Source organism: Triticum aestivum, chromosome 2D, assembly GCF_018294505.1.
Source record: "Triticum aestivum cultivar Chinese Spring chromosome 2D, IWGSC CS RefSeq v2.1, whole genome shotgun sequence".
Lineage (NCBI taxonomy): Eukaryota > Viridiplantae > Streptophyta > Magnoliopsida > Poales > Poaceae > Triticum > Triticum aestivum.
Genome location: NC_057799.1, coordinates 560,988,967 through 561,008,188, shown reverse-complemented (window position 1 = coordinate 561,008,188; position 19,222 = coordinate 560,988,967). Strand labels below are relative to the sequence as shown.

General features: G+C 45.2%; 2 protein-coding genes and 1 long non-coding RNA gene across 12 annotated transcripts in view; all 3 read left to right on the top strand.

Annotated features, from left to right (window-relative positions):
• Positions 1-2,838, top strand: part of LOC123049968 (uncharacterized) — a 6,526-nt gene extending 3,688 nt beyond the window's left edge. The window contains exons 10-14 of the mRNA XM_044472820.1: positions 1,040-1,126; positions 1,198-1,260; positions 1,405-1,467; positions 1,973-2,062; positions 2,145-2,838. Coding sequence (XP_044328755.1) covers positions 1,040-1,126; positions 1,198-1,260; positions 1,405-1,467; positions 1,973-2,055 — 296 coding nt within the window. The 3' untranslated portion in view covers positions 2,056-2,062; positions 2,145-2,838. The remainder of the gene's footprint in view (positions 1-1,039; positions 1,127-1,197; positions 1,261-1,404; positions 1,468-1,972; positions 2,063-2,144) is intronic.
• A 2,376-nt stretch (positions 2,839-5,214) lies between these two features.
• Positions 5,215-19,222, top strand: part of LOC123054509 (uncharacterized) — a 28,391-nt gene continuing 14,383 nt past the window's right edge. Inside the window, exons 1-5 of one of the 10 annotated variants that reach the window (XR_006426210.1) lie at positions 5,224-5,669; positions 5,828-6,398; positions 6,532-6,584; positions 6,810-6,902; positions 6,975-9,783. This is a non-coding gene — a long non-coding RNA (uncharacterized lncRNA). Of the gene's footprint in view, positions 5,670-5,827; positions 6,903-6,974; positions 9,784-19,222 lie in introns of all 10 variants that reach the window. The other 9 variants (XR_006426208.1, XR_006426204.1, XR_006426206.1 and 6 more) reach the window with 9 other exon arrangements.
• On the top strand, positions 12,694-13,698 carry LOC123054508 (uncharacterized). Its single transcript, XM_044478289.1, has 2 exons — positions 12,694-13,264; positions 13,355-13,698. Exons 1-2 carry the CDS (start codon positions 12,831-12,833, stop codon positions 13,680-13,682), a joined length of 762 nt encoding a protein of 253 aa, XP_044334224.1. The 5' UTR covers positions 12,694-12,830; the 3' UTR covers positions 13,683-13,698.

The following is a 19,222-nucleotide window of genomic DNA, read 5'->3' as shown; positions in this document are numbered from 1 at the left end:
GGCGGCGGTGTCGCTCGGCTTGGCGGCGGTCCGGTGACCCGGCGGGGTGGCCGGCGGCAGACGTGATGGCGGCGCTGCTCCTTGGCGGCGGGGCGGCGTGGTGGTGCTGGGTGGCCGACGTCGCGCCCCCGGCCTAGATCTGGGCCCGGCGGGCCCCATCTAGGTCCTAGCGGGCCGGTCCCCCGGCGTGGCCTCGTTGTCTGCGGCGCGGTGAGGAGGAGGAGCGGCTCGGATATGGGGCGTCGGCGCCAATGGTGTGCCGGCAGCAGCGCGAAGGCGGGAGCTTTACGGGCCCACGAGGGCTCGGCCGGGCCTGGTGTGCTCCTGCTATTGCGTCCGGACGGCTACCGTCGCTGACGGTGGAGGTGGGGCCCTCCCGCGTGCCGACGGTGCTGATGCCCTAGTCCCGGCTCTGATCCTTCGCCGCACTGTCCTCATTTCGTGGTGCCGTGGTGAGACGGCGCGGGGGCCTCATGACCGCGTTGGCGCAGGGTGGTGGTTGGTTTGGTGGATGGATCCGGAGCGCCCGAGGTGCGGGTTGGGATCGGGGGAAACCCCTGTCGGCGTGGCCGACACCGGCGCGGTGGCGCCTGTGGGTGCCACCTGACCTTCCGGGAGGGCGTCGGGGGCTACCCTGCCTCTCGCCTCGTCGTGTACCGGGGGAAACCCTTGGCAGCAGCGTCGTCATCGTCGCGATCCTTCTTGGAGGTGTTGATAGGTGCCGGCGCTTCGGAGTCTTGGAGCCTAGGGGTAGATTCCGGGGCTTCTTCGATTTTGTTGATCCGCCGTTGTCGGCATTTGTTTCTTTTGCTCTTTCTCTATCGTTTCTTTTGGGCATGTCTGTGCTGCTTCCGCCCCAGCACCTATCCCTGTATAGTTCGGTTGGTTGCTTTGTATACAAAGCGGGGGGAAACCCTTTTTCGGTAGAAACACCTTCCCCTTGAATTTTCCATTTCCATTTTTGCTTCATGTTGCATGTTGTATTTTTGCCTGGGTACCTGATGCTACTTCTAAGTTCCAATTACCCTACCTGTTGCAGGTTCTTTTAGTGCTCCATCCTCACAGACCATGCTTGATACGACAGGTTCTACTAAAAACATCGAGACTTCATCAGTGACAAGTGCAGGTAAATAGTTGAACTCCGAGTCCTTGGCTTTGGCTACCTACTATCTGTTCTAACTGCAAAACTCCTTTCAGGTGCTCCAACTTTCACAGATTTGCCTAATTATCTTCATTGGAACCCATCAGTTGCAAATTCAGGTTAAGTATTTTTAAATTTGTTGAACACCTGCATTCGTTTTCAAACCTAGATAAATCTTTTCTGGAGAATGGTTCATCATAGAGAACATAGAGAACTAATCAAGGGGCCATATGCATAATATCTAACTGTTAAACTCTTCACAGGTGATTCAGTCTCACAGCCTGCTAAAATTAGAATCCCTTGGATCATATCTGCCACAAATGCAGGTAAATTAACTGAACTCTCAGCCGTTTTCCTAAGCATGTAGAAGCTCCATCTACACATATTGATACCTGAAATTGTTTCAGAGAAATTCCATTACGGATAATAGTGTTCTACCCATATTGATTTCTCCTGTCCTCATACCACTTGGTTGCTTCGGCAAGCTATTTCGAAACTGTGGTGGATATCCTTTTCTGCCTCTTGCATTTGTTGGCTGCTTTCTTTCTTCTACCTGTTTTATGCCTATAACAGTTGCATGATTTCACTTGCACAGTGGGTTGCCTGTACATGCTCATTTTTACGGTTCTAGGTCTTCGCTAAGAACTCCAGGATCTCACTAAAAAATGTTAGTCTGAGTTTAGACTCTTGATTTCCAATCAGCACTAGCCCTTCCCTCGCATTTTTAAATGTTTTGACTGTTAAGAGGACATTATATGTAAAAGGTGAATAAATGAATGTTAATACTAATACTTATTTGGGTGATCCTAAAGGGTGTTAATACTTGGGCAGACCCAGTCGATCTAAGAGGGTGGCTGACAACTGCTGAGGAAGATGATCCCGATAAAAAAGGCAACGGACTAATAAATTGTTAATGCTTTGGTATAACTGGCTTTCTGCTCAGTCACTCATTTCCTAAGAAGTACGTACAATATTAACTGGTGGAGTACTTGTTGGAATGCAGGAGCTAGCATCTGAAACTGAAGCTGGTACTTGCGCCATGAACTTGATAGCCTGATTGAGTCGGGCCTTGCTCGCTGTGCTGCTTCAAGTCGATTAGTTGCAATTGTGTTGAAGGATATCATTAAGGAGGTGTATGGATTACAGATTGGTAACGTCAATGGTAAAGGAATTAGATCATGCTGGTAACGGGGGCGTAATGGATAAATCCATGTTTTGTTTGGTTCATGCCTGTAAAGGAATCTAGTTAGACTTCATGGTTGTTGCGGCCGGTGGCTGAAAAAGAGAGCAGACAAGGGAGAGGCCGGAGGAGGTCCAGCGACGACGGCGAACTGGCGGCGATGCCTACCAAGCGACAGGGCCGCACCAAAGAGGCGGAGGGGAAGGCGCACATCTGGTGACTTGCCGGCCATCGGAGACGGGAAGAGCCGGCTCGAGCCTGGCGGCGCTGGGTTCTTTTGGGAGAGAGCAGAGGAGCACTCAGATTTCTCCCTGAAACAAACATCTCCTAGGTATAAATCATATTAATGGTTCATTCCTGGAATCGATCCCCTCTTTGTTTGGTCAATTCTTGATCAGCAAAGGAGTTCGCTCCCATATAAACATAAGCAGGATCACACACACACACACACACCCCATTGATGTTGGTGTTTTGGTACATCAGCATGTTTGATTGTATACACATATGAAAACGAAATGCCTGCAAACAGTACTCGTAAATGCGTGAGTTTGTTCAAGATTGTATGACTGAGACTTGTGATCCATCGGATCGATTGCAGTAGTTGAAGAAACAGATGGAACCGAAAGCAACTCTCAAGTTCAGAGGGTGAACAGATCAGAAAGATAATTTGGTTCATATATAAAAATAATAAGCTGCAGAGTGAACATCTATTGCTGCACAATCTACCTTTTGCGAAAACACACAGTGCACCGTCAAAATAAATCAGCGACAAGAAATTGAAACCATAGGCTTAACTTGTCATTAGCTTTGGAGTGCATGACTGACACATGTTGAGTGCATTAGCTTTGATAGCTGAATGCCTGAATGGCCCGGAGACCATTCAAGAGTTAACTACGAGTGTATCACTTACAGCCATATATAAAGCTACCATACACTGAAAAACAATACCTAAGATAATCAGATGAAGCAACAAAGCAAAATTTTAAGACCAGGTAACAGAGTTGGTTGTTCTAGAAAGGATAATCATGTCGACGAGCACCACGGATCCAGGCGTAACCATAGCAATCATGCTGAGGGGGAGTTTTGGCTGCCGAGCATTAACCCTGCAGAGGATGCAAATTGAAAAACTCTGGTAAGCATCGTAATGTGCTGCAAATGTACAGTCATTGTATGAGTAAATTTGTAGTCGTTGGAAGATAAAACGTACTAATACATAGTAAAGGCAGAAGAAAAGAAAAACCAAAGTACTCCTCAAACAGAATTTAACCTAGAAACTATCTTTGTGGCAGTGTAATTGAGATGGGACAACTAACTTTACGTAACCTAGAAACTATCTTTTTGCTACCCACTGAATACAGATGCAAAATACAAGGGCATAATCAGCAATTTTCGATACATAAGATTGCATAAAAAGGGCAACTTCGGTAAGTAAGCCTGCATAAAAACATTCCAACTGTTTATCACCCACTACACCATTAAGCTCCTATTTGATACAGATATGAGGGTTTGCTCATACAAATTCACTGGTAAGCATATTTAGCTAATAATCGGGATACATATGCATTAGATAGTTGGCCTATCGATATCAACGCCACATTTGAACCACACTAGAGATTTCGCACGACATGAAAAAACAAACGACTTGACTATAGGTATGAAACTTTACAAGGATTAGTAGTTACGTCCTTATTGCATCTAGAAGCATGTTAATTAAGCATGTAGAACATACTCACCAGAGCTAAGATAAACATAGAGTTCCACGGAAGAATAAGCCTTGAAAATGTTGTATATGTTTGTGCATCCATCGTTACTTGATGAGGCCCCATCTGACAGCAATTATTTTTTTGAGCATTGGCGCACATTCGAGTATCAATTTCATGAAATCAATCTCATGATCGTCTCCTCCACAGCCGTTGATCTCCACTTCTTCGATTCCAGTCAAGGAGATAGTTTGGGATCTCCAGCCCGTGGACTCACATGGACAATGCGGTGAGCATGAGCATCCTTCTTTCACCTAAAACCAAACATCATATGTGATTTTTGTGTGTGTAGGAAAAACATTGCATGTGATTAATACACAATGTATCATTAGAGTATGTAATCAGAACAAAAAATTACCGATGACCTCTGTAGGATGACCTTAAGCTTCCTCCTAGCACTACAAAGTCTATTCATCCTTAGGACATGAAACGCGAGTGCTCCAAACACATGTCCATTTGTTTCGAGATGTAGCTCCAAAACAGAAAACTCGGCAATCATATGCTTCTCCATCTCGTGCATAAATGTCTCCTCTTCACAGACAAAAATAGAATTCTGGAAAAACAATTTGGTACGATATATATCATTCACAAATTCAGTTTGTTCAGAGCTTGCTATAAATTGAGTGGGAGATGGACGTACGGCGCTGGCATGAATGTGCAGCGAAGGCAGCTGTCCTGGTGTCGCAGCCGTCTGCAGAGTCACCTGCTCGAGTCGCCAAACACCGAACACGATGGGCACCTCCAAGTAGCAGCATCTCCACGAGACCATCTCCGCCATTGGCGCCAAGACGAAGATGCTGACCTTCCCTATCACGAAATATGTTAGTTGGGAGAACCTGAGGCTTCTCAGAGCCCAGGGCATTTCGGCCGTTGGATCGAGTCGCTTGATGCGTTTCCGGGCGTCGGATCGAGCGGTGGGAGAAGCTGGGCTGTCGGATCGACCCGGAGCTACTGCTACAATGAATAGTTACACTCCTGACGTGCCACCGCGTGTAATTAGACTGCCCCGCCGGGGGCATTTTCGTCATTTCACGTCTAGGTCAACACGTGTCATTTTCCGATTAGTTGACTCCTCCCCAATCAGTGCTAGGGTTTGGCTCTCCTCACCTGTCCCTCTCTCGCGCACACCTCTCCCTCTCGCTCGAGCCGCCGTCGCCTGCCATCCTCCCCGTCCGCCGCGCCGCCACCATCCTCCGCGTCCGCCACCGCCATCCTCCCCGTCCGCCACCGCCGCCCCCATCCTCCCTGTCCGCCGCCGCCATGCCATCGCCGCCACCTACCGGACGGCGCTGTGAAGGAAGCGACTAGAGAGGGAGGCGTCGCCGGTGTCGTGGACCCATGCCGGCGCAACGGCGTGTGCGCGTGCCTCCGCGGGTTCGCGCAGCGGTCGCCGGAGGCGTCGCGGGTCAACTGCGTCGGGGAGGATGGGCGCGCGCCACGCCGCTCTTCCCCGACACAACGTCCGCCGTTCTTCCTTGGTCGGGCAGTGGTCAAGTGCTTCTTCAAGCTGGGCCGCACGGTGGGAGAGGAGCCCCAGGCCGCATGCTTCTTCTTGCGCTCCATCGGGAGAGACCTCGAGGATGCCAAGGTCCACCATCCCTCTTCTTCTATCTGTCGCTTTCTTGCTTGGATTCCATCCATTTGCTCCTGTGCAGCACGCTGGCTCGCCACGGTTCATCAGGGAGCATAGCACCCGGGCCATCTCTCTCTCGCTGATGTCAACCTCGGTTGCTTTTTATTTCCCAGATCTGCAATGGCTTGAAGAACGAGGCAATTCTTGGAAGCAACACGTACATGTGGTCTTTCTTTCACTATGATTCCAAGGTTGTTTCTCTCCATATTCCATTCCTCTCACAAAATTTTCTTTTCTTGGGCTTTTACTTTATTATGTGTGTGCTATGCTACTGACAAAATATCTAATTCTGGTGCTTAATTATCATGTCTATGTAAGCATCATGTTCTCCTCTGTTTAATCTCATTATTGCTGTGTAAAGGGAAATCAAGGATTACTTTTCTTGGTACATATGCAGTGTATTTTTGTTTTGAGTAGTAACAGTTCAGTTAGAGGTGAAATAAATAATCAAAGTACAGTACAATCGTTTATCGTCCGTGAATCTTCTTCTTTCCCCGTTTATCGTCCCGCCGACGTGCTCTTGAGGCAGCTGATCCTAACTTAGGCTGCCGCCACTTGGTGCTCAGAATCACAACGTCTCCGTGGAGCCGCAGTGGATAGCATGGTCTTGTCGCCATGCTGGGGACGCAGCGGCAGCATATATCCAGTCCAGATCCGCTGGTTTCAGATCAACGGATTACCCCAGTTCATCTTCCTACTCGCTTCTTTTCTCCTCACACACACATCCCTGCAAATTAGACTGTTTTTTTTACATCTCTTCATTCCAGTGGTGCAATTTGCCATTTAGTACTGATTAGTTTACACTGATTTATGTCAGATCTAACCAGATTGAATCATTAACTGATGGAGGATTTGGATGCCCCACACACTGTAAGTCTATTGTGCCACAATGTTTCTTTTTTTTCTACCGTCATTGTTTGCTTCATCCCTCTTTTTTGTAAGGGTGGTGATATGATAAGTGATAATGACTCTCCAGAAGTTTAAATTATTTGATACATGGGATTGGTCCAGATGATATTGACTGTAAGGATTGAACCCTTTTCTGAATTTAATTCAGTAACATGATGTCTGACAGTCGATCTTCTGTATTTGTAGGTTCCGATATAACACCAGAACTTTAGCTTTCTCGGGAATGTGACGATGGCTTCCATGAAAAAATTCATCGAAGTGACTGTCGATGACCTACAGGTCCATCTCTTTCTCAATCATGATTTTATCTTATTTTGCAGATTGGAAGTGGACTGAAAACTGGTGATGCAGGAGCGTAGCAGACTCGATGTGGCAACCGGGTCGCTCCTGAATGCGGTCAAGTAGTGCCACCTGGCCGGTGAAGTGGCCGACAGCAGGAATTCCGTCGTCGACATCGTCGAGATTCGCTTCAAGGGCCTGGAAGATGCTCAACAACCAAATCGTCGTCTCGTCCTCTCCAAGAGAAGGGGCCAACTCAAGCAGGTACATCTGCTCGCTACAGCTCGCTCCTCCTCCCTTCTTCTCTATTCCATGGTTGATTGTGTCAAACTTGAGCTGGTAGCTACTATTCAGATATGTAACTTAGATTTCATGTCCTGCCTCTCGGGTATGTGCTTATTGTGGTTGCAGTCCTGTCGACTGAAATGTTGTTCTTGGGTGCTAAATTAATTTGGTTATCCTATCAGCTCCAAGTTTCCAGTTTATAATTATATATGAGACATAGCTGCTTTGTTGTTGGTTGTTCTGGTCGATTCTTTTGTTTTCTGATACTCTGCTTGTTGCGATTTGAATGCTACCTATGTTGATATACTGGTAATTGTTTGGTTGCCTCGGTTGTGATTCTAAGATTTCTTATTTACTTTGATTATGATGTTTGTTGTGGTTGATTCTGCTACATCTTTCTATTTCAGGACTTTGTGTTGTTGGTTGGTCTGTGTTGTTGTTTTTATCGTCTTCAGGCGAGCCATGCTCTTTCCCCCGTATTTTGGTATCTATATACCTGCGTCCTTCTGATCTTTTTCAAACTGCCATTTTCCCCCTTCTAGGTCTGTTGGGGTGTTTTTTCTTTTATTCCTTAATTTGTCACATGCATCTTTTGCTTGTGTTAGTCGTTTGTGCCTCTTTTCGAGGCTCTTACTGCCAACTGCCTTTTCGTTCATATGTTCGTGAGTGACACGATGGATCTGTGCTTGGAGGGGTGGACCAATGTATATGTCGCGCAAGAGACCAACTGATCCCAAACATTGTTTTTCTTTACTGTTCGCTATGGCAGATATCGGGCAGGCATCGTCTTCCTGTTTTGCCTGAGGTGTGCCTCAGCTGGGGCATTTTGAAATGTGCTATTACTGTCGTGGTCTTTTCTTTTGCAACATGGTAATATTTTTGTCAATTTGGAGTTGTTTGGTCTGACTATATATATATGTCTTTGGTAATATAATGGATTGGAACGAAATGGCCGGCTCTGTTTATATGCCAGGAGGGCCTGTGTTCTACCCTACTCTTATCATGGTAGCTGATTGTCCTGTCCCTCTGTTGGTATGCTCATGGACAATTGTATGTTATCATGTTAGCTGATTGTCCTGCGTTGTATTAGTATATACTCGAATACATGATTTTTTTCTCTTTGGCTACTGAATTTTATTGCTATTCTTCTGCACACATGTACATGCGGCTCCGGTTCTATTATACTGTACATCAGGTTCAGTATTCACAATTATTTTCATGAGTCCAAGGATAGTTCTGTTTGGTGTCGTGCCCTGTATGATTAATGTTCATGATTTAATTACAAGTGAAAACATTTGTATCCGTTGAAACGCAATGGTTTTCCCCCTGCATTGTGATAATTAATTTACATTTGCACTATAGTAGGCTCCAAATCCTATTAAGTGTGATACGAATGGGAATGGAATATTTATGAATAAGAAAGCTTTCTTACTCCTGTTGGATTTTATGTCGCAGCAATATCCCTGTTTTTGTTTCCCTGCAAGACTCGAGCTATATGTAATAGTGCTATAACTTTCAGCATCTCCTAAAGTACATCCTAAGTTGTACTCAATCACCACTACTATTTTAATTTCCATTGCAGCTTTCTGAAATAAGTTTATCCGTCTTGCTGAATGTTAAAAAAAACAGAAGGTATCTTAAGTACAACCATAGACTGCCTGCACAGTCCTTCCAAAGGAAAAAAATCTGACTCGATGTTTTGATTCAGCAGCATTGCTTTTCAGATAATATAGGAGAGTGGAAGGTTCATGCTCATTTTTCTTTTTTGTATTTTTTCTTGTTCATGCTTATACTATTTATTCTTGCAAATCTGTACTATTGAAATAGAAAGATCATCTTGTGTGTTCAGACCCATACACTTATCCTGCAATATGTGAAGGAATGCTTATATTGGCATCCTGCTGTAGAAAATGGTTAGCTTAGCAACAACTATTGTGTCTTCTAATTATGTCGCCTCAAATTTGTAGGAACGCTATTGTTGCTTTCGAAATGCTATTGGATCTTATAAATTTTTTTGGACCTGTTATTCATTCAACATTGTTAGTTAGCTCACTCGTTGGAGTAGAACTTCAAGCCGAACAGAGGTATGCTCTCCAACTTTACTTGGGGAAGGGAACTGGGTGTTGCTAAGAGAGATGTTTTAAAAACTTGTGTTGCTACAAGCCACTAAGGAACTCGGTCTGAGGTGGCGAGTTGGTCGCGAACTTATGTTTTGCTTATACTGGTCCTGTCCCTGATAAGGGTGTGTGTATCGAGTGTTTGCCAATTTAGTTCTGGCATGTTGAGTCCATGGACAAGTATGGATTATTCTCTATAGCTTTAGCCAATTTAGGAGACAACCGCTGTTTTCCTGCACATTTGCATATAGTTTCAGTCGCTATGATAGTAAACTCGCTCTCAACGACTCCGATCTTACAAAATGTTAGGTCTCCTTAGTTCCAAATATGGTTTTACAGGTTCTAAAATTATTTCTTTGATGCGAGGTGCCATGCTGTGGATAACAAGGAGATTATCAAGGCGGAGCGGCGGTGAGTATGGAGCTCATAATCATCAGTTCATCACCATGAAGCAGAAGGAATGGTATAGCTTTGCCATGGTGAGGTTCTCACCTTCTTTGCGAGTCCTTTGTTGATATGCTCGAGCTTAAGACTGCTTTTGTGGCATCAAGGGTAAGGCAAGCATGAAAAATGCTCCAGTTGTCTATTATATCTTCTATGCTTTTTTGTATGTGGCATCAGTATTTATTGAAGGAATATTTAGATTAGTGCCCCTGGTTCCTTAGTTGTGCTCACTTTTCCCCACGCTCCAAACGTTTGCTCACTTTCCCCCTCCTCCTTAGCTGAAACTCTCACAAATGCTCATAGCGGGCGTTTGCCCTCTTGACCGTCCATTGATCGTTAATTGCTGACGAGTGGGGCCGAGTCTTCGTCTGTCTGTTGCTTGCTGACGGGTGGGACCACAAGGAGACACGTATTGGGCAGCTTGTCTGAATCTGAAACAGATCTAGACAGGCCGCACTGCACCGCGCCGCCCCGCCCCCTCCATCGGCGTCGTGCAGCGTCCACCGCAATTGTTTCCTCCACCCTATGCCCCTATTCCGTTCACCGGCGACGCCGCGTCTCCGCCAGATATAGCCCACCTCCCCATCTGGGATTACATAGCGATGTTGAGTGAGGATGCCCGGAATGCAGTCGACCGTGGAGAGGATTGGGTCGAATCCGCGGTAGATAATTCATGGATTAAGCCTGGGTAAGCATTGTTTCCTCTCGAATTGACGTTCTAAGTCGTATTGTAGGCCGTATTTGACTTTTGTTTGCTTAAATCAATCGAATTTGTGCTTGATTTTACCCGGCTAACTGAAGCCTTTGTTTCCTTCAACAAAATAGGATTGATCCCGCGCTGGCTTTCCGGCTGGCGATTAGAATGGAAACTAGTGTGCTGCGTGGTACTAAACCGCATTTGATTTCATCATTTTTCTATCCCAAAGTGGTAGAAACCAGCATATCTTTCAAAGATTTGCGAGCTGGGCTCCGAAACACCTATCCCTGGAGTGATGCCGATGCTGTTGGACTGAATTACTTCAGCAGTGACGAGCAAAGATTTCTCCCACTAACTTGCGACGATCATATGCCATTGCTTTTTGCTGGGATTGCTGGCTGCCGATTCGGTAAACTCCAAATCGAAGGGGAAGGGAATTCAGACATCATCCGTCTGTGCTAATAGCCAGCACCCCGGCACTCCTTGTAGGTCGACACCAAGTAAAGCAAGTGGTTCATGGAGCCACAACATGCCTGCTGCCAATTCTGGTTCCGATTCAGCTGTTGCTTCTCGTGTACCTTCTGCAGTTGGTGTAGAAGAAGATGCAGAACCTGATGAGGCTGTGCCTACAAATGATGATGAAGACGAGATGATGTTTCCTGAACTGGTCGATGTAGCCAGTCAGCAAGCAGTGGATGATGAATATATGGAGGAGCCCATCAGCCAAGCTAGGTTTGATGACACTGACGATGAAGAGAAGGTGGAGAACATGGACAGCTTAATCGAGGATGAATACGATGGTGATGACATGCCAACAATTGAGTGGAACATAGAAAAACCTGAGCTTAGTGTAGGTACCATTTTCCAATCAATGGTGGACTGTCGGAATGCAGTGACAACATGGTGCATTATATCTGAAAACACCTATAAGATTAAAAGGAGTGAGCCAGCAAGGTTCACAGTTTTTTGTCCATATCCTAGGTGTAGGTGGAAGTTGCATGCATCTCGTATGAGAAAGAGCAAATATATTCAGGTAATCCAAGTTCGTTAGTAATTTAGTTTCAGATCATTGAGTAAGGTTTCTTAACTGTTTTTTACCCTTTTATTTTGTTTCAGATAAAGAAAAACCCACACAAGCACACCTGTCCACCTGGAGGGGGAGGGGGGAAGGCCAAAACCAAGCTAGCAAAAACTAGGTGGGTGGCAGATGCTATATTGGATTGGCTGAGAGAAGAACCTGGACTTGGTCCAACAACACTCCATGGGAAACTTTTTGAGAAGTACAAGATAGAAATTCCTTACATGAGAATTTTCAATGCTAGGGAAAAGGCTCTTGACAGAATTAATGGTCAATGGAATGACAGTTTTCAGCTGCTTTACACTTTCAAAGCTGAAGTGGAGATGGCAAGTCCAGGGAGTGTTGTAGAGATTGACAAGCATACAGTTCCATTCAAAATAAAAGGGAAGTCATTTCAGAAGGAGTGCTTCAGAAGGGCTTTTGTTTGTTTCAAGGCTTGCTGGCAGGGGTTTCTAGATGGTTGCAGGCCCTATTTGGCTGTAGATGCTACACATTTGACTGGAAGATGGAGAGGACAGCTAGTAGCAGCTTCTGCAGTTGATGGACACAACTGGCTATTCCCAGTTGCATTTGGTGTGGTGGAGGCAGAGTCTGAGGAAAGTTGAGTCTGGTTTCTGCAGCAGTTGCGCAACATTATAGGCACACCCCCAGGTTTAGCTATACACACAGATGCTTGCAAGGGTTTAGAGAGTGCAGTGGAAATTGTATTCCCTGGAGTGGAGCATAGGGAATGTATGCAACACCTAGCGCATAATTTCAAAAAGAAGTTCAAAGGTAAAGTTTATGATGAGAACTTATGGCCAGCATCATACACATGCAGCAAAAGGAAGCATGAACACCATTTGAGAGTGTTGTATGCCCAAAATCCTCTTGTGAAGTACATGGATGCACATCATGGTAAGGTGTGGTCAAGAAGCAAATTCAACGAAATCTACAAAGTAGATTATGTGACCAGTAACCTTGCAGAATGCTTCAATTCAAAGTTCAAGTCAGTGAAAGGGCTCTTGTTGTGGCAAGCATTTGACAAGATGAGGCAAATGATCATGATAAAGATGGCTCTTCGCAAAAGAATTGCAGAAACACAATATGTTGGTCATCAAATGCTCCCATCACTGATTAAGGCATTGCACTTGAAGGCAAGAGGACTGAAGATGAAATGTATTCGATCTGGTACATATGAGGGAGAGGTTACCTATACTAACACTAAAAATAGGGTATGGAGGTATCCTGTGAACCTAAGTACTAGAGAATGTACTTGTAGGCAATGGCAGATCCGTGGGAAGCCATGCATACATGCCCTACATCTGATGACCGTTATCGGGGGTGCAGATGGTGAAGTTGATCAATATTGCTCTGAGTATTTCTCTGTTGCCAAATTTATGGCTGCTTATGCTGACAATGTACCTGCACTATTGGGGAGAGATCAATGGAACATAGTAGATCCGGGGTTCAAACTCCACGCTCCTGTCATTACTAGACCACCAGGAAGACCAAGGAACCAGAGGATTAGAGCAGGTGAGGAGGGTCGTCTACCAAAGAAGCGTGCTTGCAAAAAATGTGGAGTTCTGGGGCATATTGCTAGGCTTTGTACCAATGCAGTGGATGCATCATTTGGAGAAGAGGAAAGATGGACAACAACATTTGCTGAGGAGAATGCAGCAGCAATGGAGACTGAAGATGCAGTGGAGAATGCAGCAGCAAATGAAGCAGTGGAGAATGCAGCAACAAATGAAGCATCTTGGTATGTGTTTGCACCCTTTGTAGAATGCAGCTACCCTTTTGTTTGCATTTGTTCTCTTTTTTGCCTATCGCTTATAATTTTATTTACCAGCTCTAGGGAGAAAAGGCCAAGAGATGAAGAAGCAGAAGATTTTGAAACCATGGCCTTTGATGGTTTTGAAGCTATAAGAGAGGAAGAGGAGGGGGTAATTTTTCCAATTGTGCCTTTAAAGATTAATGAACCCATAGATGACTGTCAAATGGTCGTCAAGTGCTCGGCGAGTGGAACTACTCCATCAGCACCTCCACGGGGAAAACCCCAAGTAAAGCCCAAGATCAAAAGGAACAAGAGTCTGAAAGAAAAGAGCATCTCAACTACGGAAACCAGGAGCAAGACGGTGAAGCCAGCTGCAAACACAAGGAGCAAGTCGAAAATTTGAATTAAGTTGTTGGGAAATGTTTGTGTTGTCAATTTGAGGGCGAGTCCATCGCTTAAAACTTGGTAGATTTGTATTAAGATGTTGGCATCTTAAAACTTGGTAGATTTGAGCTACTGTGAAAACTTATCAGTTGTAATAATGTTGCTTCTACTTTGGTTTCTTATTTGAGTCAGAATTCAAATTTCCATCAAAATTTGAATTTAAATCAACATTTGAATTTGGGCCAAAATTTGGATTCGAGCCAAAGTTGATGTTGAACATTGGAGGTTCATTGCTCTGTGCGGTGTATTTGATCGAGCATTTGAAGTCCAATATTCGTAGGTGAACAGTCACAATGAGAAATGTGCTAGAAACGAGCTGGAAAGCTAGGGTAAACAGCCCTATTTGAAATCAAGTTTTTTTACCTTGCCTAAATGAGGCATATATATTTTTATTAACACTTGTTCCATATATATAGGGTAAAAACGAAGTCTTACTATTTATTGATTAATATTCATATTACTACATTTTTTTTGAAAAAATATGCTGTTAATTCAAAACCGTCAAATAACACGTTTTAGATATGAAAATGAAAAAGTAAGTTTAGATCCTTCTTATTCACTCCAAAATGAAGCTATGGAGATTTTTCTGATTTTTTTTGAATTATTTTGATTTTTTTTAAACCCTAAACCCTCTCTCCCTATTCTACGAACTCTGAACATGTTCATAGGTGATAGCTCATTTGTGTGAAGCCTTTTTTCATGAAAATGACCTACACCAAGTTTATATTTTTTCTCATAACCTTGTCACATATGACGACTATGTGCACAAGAATTACAGCATTTTGATTTTTTTTGAATTTAAAAAAAAACATTTGAACTTGATTTCGACAGATCACTTCAAAAAATGATTTTTCAAAAAAACGCCCCTATACCGAGTTTATATTTTTTTATGGTAACTAGGTCTCATAAACGGACGAACTATGTTTGTTTTATATTTTTGCGAGTTTTTCTAATTTAGTTATGGCCATTTGAAATCTGGTCAAACCCTAATAACCCCGTTGACTCGCTCATAACCCCGCAGAAATGCTCCAAACCCTAGCGTCGAACCTCCGCCGTCGGATCCTACCAAGTGCCAAACACCACCCGTCAGATGTGGGGCAGGCATGCGCGATCCGCGTGATGCATCCTGATTGGCTACTGCACTGTCCTTCTCGGGTTTTTACAGTCTGCCCCATTTTACATATGAAATTGTATTTTTCGCACATGACCACCACATGTCAGTGTTAAGAGTTGGTTCAAATATTCAAACTGCAAAATACAATGTGGCAAATCGTCAATATAGCTTCCCCTTCTCCTCTTCTCCATCTGACAGACAAAGGCATCGAGCAGATCGAGCAATTCCTCTGTTTCTTCCTCTCGGGCGATATGTCGACCTCCTCGTCAGCCCCCCGTTCCACGTGGCCGGTGTATGGTCCAGTGCCGATGACTCGATGCACTGACTGCCCATGGACTGCGCCATTGAAGCGGTTGACTTCGAAGGAGGAGAAGAATGGGAACTTTGGGCGCGAGTTCGTCAAATGCGAGAGCAAGCCGGAGGGGCAGGTTAGATCTGAGTTTTCCTCGCATCCTTTATCTCTAATTTCTCAAAAAATCTGTCAGATTTGGATTTAGGTTACATGATTTCGTTTTCAGATCATGAAGAAATGCCACCATTTCGAGTGGATGGATGATTACATCCAGAGGCTTCAAGGGTTGGGCTTGCTGGATTCGAGGGGGAATGCAATCCGCGAGTTCAATCTTCCCCATGACAGTGCCGCTCCGGCAGCAGTAGCGCGTTCGGAATACCCGATGGTGGTAGATGTCGAACTGAAGACGGAATTGAAGAAGATGAACAAGTACTTCAAGCAGCTGATTGAGTTGAAGAAGCAATCCAATCTGATAGCTTTAGGAATACTTGCTCTAGGAATTTTTTACTTGATGGCCATCTCTCGTTAGAGATGTTTGTCTACTGGTGTTGCCACTGCTTAGCAATCCAAGTCTGTTTATCTCAAATGCAACTCTGTTTAGTGCAACTGTCGATCTGTGAATGTATGTAGTTTAGTGTTAAGTTTCGACACTTTCAGTTTCGGCAGAAGACAACTACCAGTTCAGTGATAGGATTATTTTGTTAGCTAATAACCTCGAGTGTTGGCTCATACCCTAGCTCGGGATATACATGAAGTTCATCTCTTCTCTCTCGCACTTGCCAAACTTTTGTCCTCGAGTTCGTCAGTTCTGCTAGAAAAAAAACCTAGTTCGCGGGCCCAAAGAGAATCAAGCTGCAATAGGCCCAAAGGATAAATGAGGCCCACAAACAAGCGATGTTTCTTTTTTTGTTTAGGAACGATTGCTTTGTTCTTTTTTGTTTCTGATTGCTTTTTTCATTAATTTGATTGCCCAATCTCTTCTATCTCATTGAGGATTTTTTTTTGGCTTTCCTTTATGGGTCCCTTCATTTTTTAGAATCAAAGTATTTGCAAACCACAGTATTATTATGCCTAGAGAACCAATACTTCATGATTGGAAAAAGAGGTCCAACCCTCTTTTTTATATACTTCAAACATAGTGTAGTTTTCTACATATTAAAGTATATAAAACTACACTTTTGACTAAAGCCAAACATCTCAAAGTATTTGATACTTCAATATTTCTGAAAACCAAAGTATTCTTGGAATACCTAAAAAATACAGAGCTCTCAAACCAAAGCCGTGTACAAATGTACAATATGTTCTTATTTTTAGAAGGCATCTATAAACACATCATTTTTAGTTAGTTTGGTTAATTTTTCCCACGCCAATTAGCCGTGTCTAAACTTGGGACAAACAAAATACAAACATAACAAAGCATTAATATAACACACATAACTTAACTTAGATAGGGTTGCTAGGGCAACATAAGTTTTTACATATAACACGACACCGATAGATAATAATAATTAACCTTACATGCATAGATAGGGTAGCTAGGTCGGGCAACACACACACCAAACTCACAGTACATAGTAGATAGGGTAGCTAGGGTAACACCGCCATGTCTTCACCGTCGTCTTCACCTTAACCGCCGGCTTCACCGTCTTCTTCGCCGCCGGCTTCAGTACTGCTCCTCCTCAAGGCCGTTGTCGCCGAGGTAGTACGGGAGGTTGTGCATGCGGTTGCGAGCGGGGAAGACGCTCTCGAAGTCGGTGAAGATGTTATAGGTGGTGAATGCGATGAACTCGCACCCACACCAATACACCTTGTCGAGCAGGTAGTAGGCATCGAACCTGTTGGTGAAGTGGACGACGAGCCCTACCACTGGAGCGTTGGCGTGGGGACGCTGCTTCACGAGAGGTTGAACATGGGCGGCGAGCCCGCCGGGAGGTGGTGGAAGCCCGCACGGAGGAATCCCCGTGGAAGCTCAGTGCTACCCCTCCAGCGTGAGAACGCCCACACGCGGAGCGATGCCTCGACGACGACGTTGGCGGGGTACCGCCGTTCCGGCACGGTGGGCGGCTCTTGGAACGTCGGCCCGTTGTACTGCATCTTGAACGCTTCGCTGAGTGGAACGACTTTGGCTTCGGGGGAAGAAGAGAAGTGGGAGGCGCAGATGGATCTGTAGAAGAAGAGGCAATGAAGGGCAGTTTAAATAGCCGGGGGAGACGAAGTGGGTACACGCGCAAACGGCGTAGATCGTGACTCAGTGCGTGCGTGAACCGATGCGATCATCAATGTGTGAACATGAATCGATGCGAGCGTGCTTTGCGTGCTCTGCGTTGGCGGCTGCCTGCCTCCCCCTTCTGCATGCTCTGCGTTGGCGGCTGCCTGCCTCCCACAACTGAATCGAGCGGCAGCCGTGCGGCGTGAACCGATGCCTCGACATATGGACGCGAGCGTGCGTGCAGCCTGCCCCTTCTACCACCGGCACGTATGCCTGCGACGCGTGAAACGACGCTGCGGAGCGACTGAATCCACCGGCAACCGTGCGGCACGGATCAATGCGTGCGTGTTGGCGTGCATGCATGCGTTTAGGTCTAGGTCACTAGATGCGTGCGTGGCGGTGTTCGCATGCATAGCAGGCTACATCGATACCAAAGCCGGGCATGCATAGCAGGCTGCATCCATCGATAGCAGGCTTTTTTAATTTATTACCAACAAACTAACGGGCCCGTCCTATGAACACAAACACGGCCCAACCAGCGAAGCCATAGCCACAGTCAACAGAGTCCAATGTGGCCCCGCAAGTCAGTTAACGGCCAAGACGGCAAACGTCTGTTATGAACATTTGTGAGAGTTTCAGCTAAGGGAGTGGGGAAAAGTGAGCAAAAGTTTGAAGCGTGGGGAAAACTGAGCACAACTAAGGAATTGGGGGCACATATGGAATAAGCCCTTTATTGAATGGTTCTGATGTTTCTGTACAAAGCTGGAAATGGATAGATAGTACTATATATTATTATTGGTTGCCCATAGAGTAGGTACATGTAGGTTTCCTTGGTAATGTAAAGCTGAAAATAACCAAGGTCTTCTGAAAATCAAAAACTACTGTACTAGTTTTTCATGTCTCAGTGAATTTGGAACAACCTTAATAATTATTCACAATTGCATGTAGTCTTTCCTCTGCTCTCGTCCGGTCATCTCCTTGTTGTCTATTGTGTCTTTTCCTGATTCGTTTGTCGTGTGACGCCCCCGATTTGACCGTACACTAATCATGCACGCAAATGTGTACGATCATGATCAGGGACTCACGGGAAGATATCACAACACAACTCTAACACATAAGTAAGTCATACAAGCATTATAATACAAGCCAGGGGCCTCGAGGGCTCGAATACAAGTGCTCGATCATAGACGAGTCAGCGGAAGCAACAATATCTGAGTACAGACATAAGTTAAACAAGTTTTGCCTTAAGAAGGCTAGCACAAAAGTAGCAACGATCGAAAAGGCAAGGCCTCCTGCCTGGGACCTCCTAACTACTCCTGGTCGTCGTCAGCGGCCTGCACGTAGTAGTAGGCACCTCCAGTGCCGTGGGAGTCGTCGTCGACGGTGGCATCTGGCTCCTGGACTCCAACATCTGGTTGCGACAACCAGATAGAAAGGAAAGGGGGAAAAAGAGGGAGAGAAGCAACCGTGAGTACTCATCCAAAGTACTCGCAAGCAAGGAGCTACACTACATATGCATGGGTATATGAGTAAAGAGGCATATCAGTGGACTGAACTGCAGAATGCCGGAATAAGAGGGGGATAGCTAGTCCTGTCGAAGACTAAGCTTCTGGACATCTCCATCTTGCAGCATGTAGAAGAGAGTAGATTGAAGTCCTCCAAGTAGCATCGCATAGCATAATCCTACCCGGCGGTCCCCTCCTCGTCACCCTGTTAGAGAGCGATCACCGGGTTGTATCTGGCACTTGGAAGGGTGTATTTTATTCAGTATCCAGTTCTAGTTGTCATAAGCTCAAGGTACAACTCCGGGTCGTCCTTTTACCGAGGGACACGGCTATTCGAATAGATAAACTTCCCTGCAGGGGTGCACCACATAACCCAACA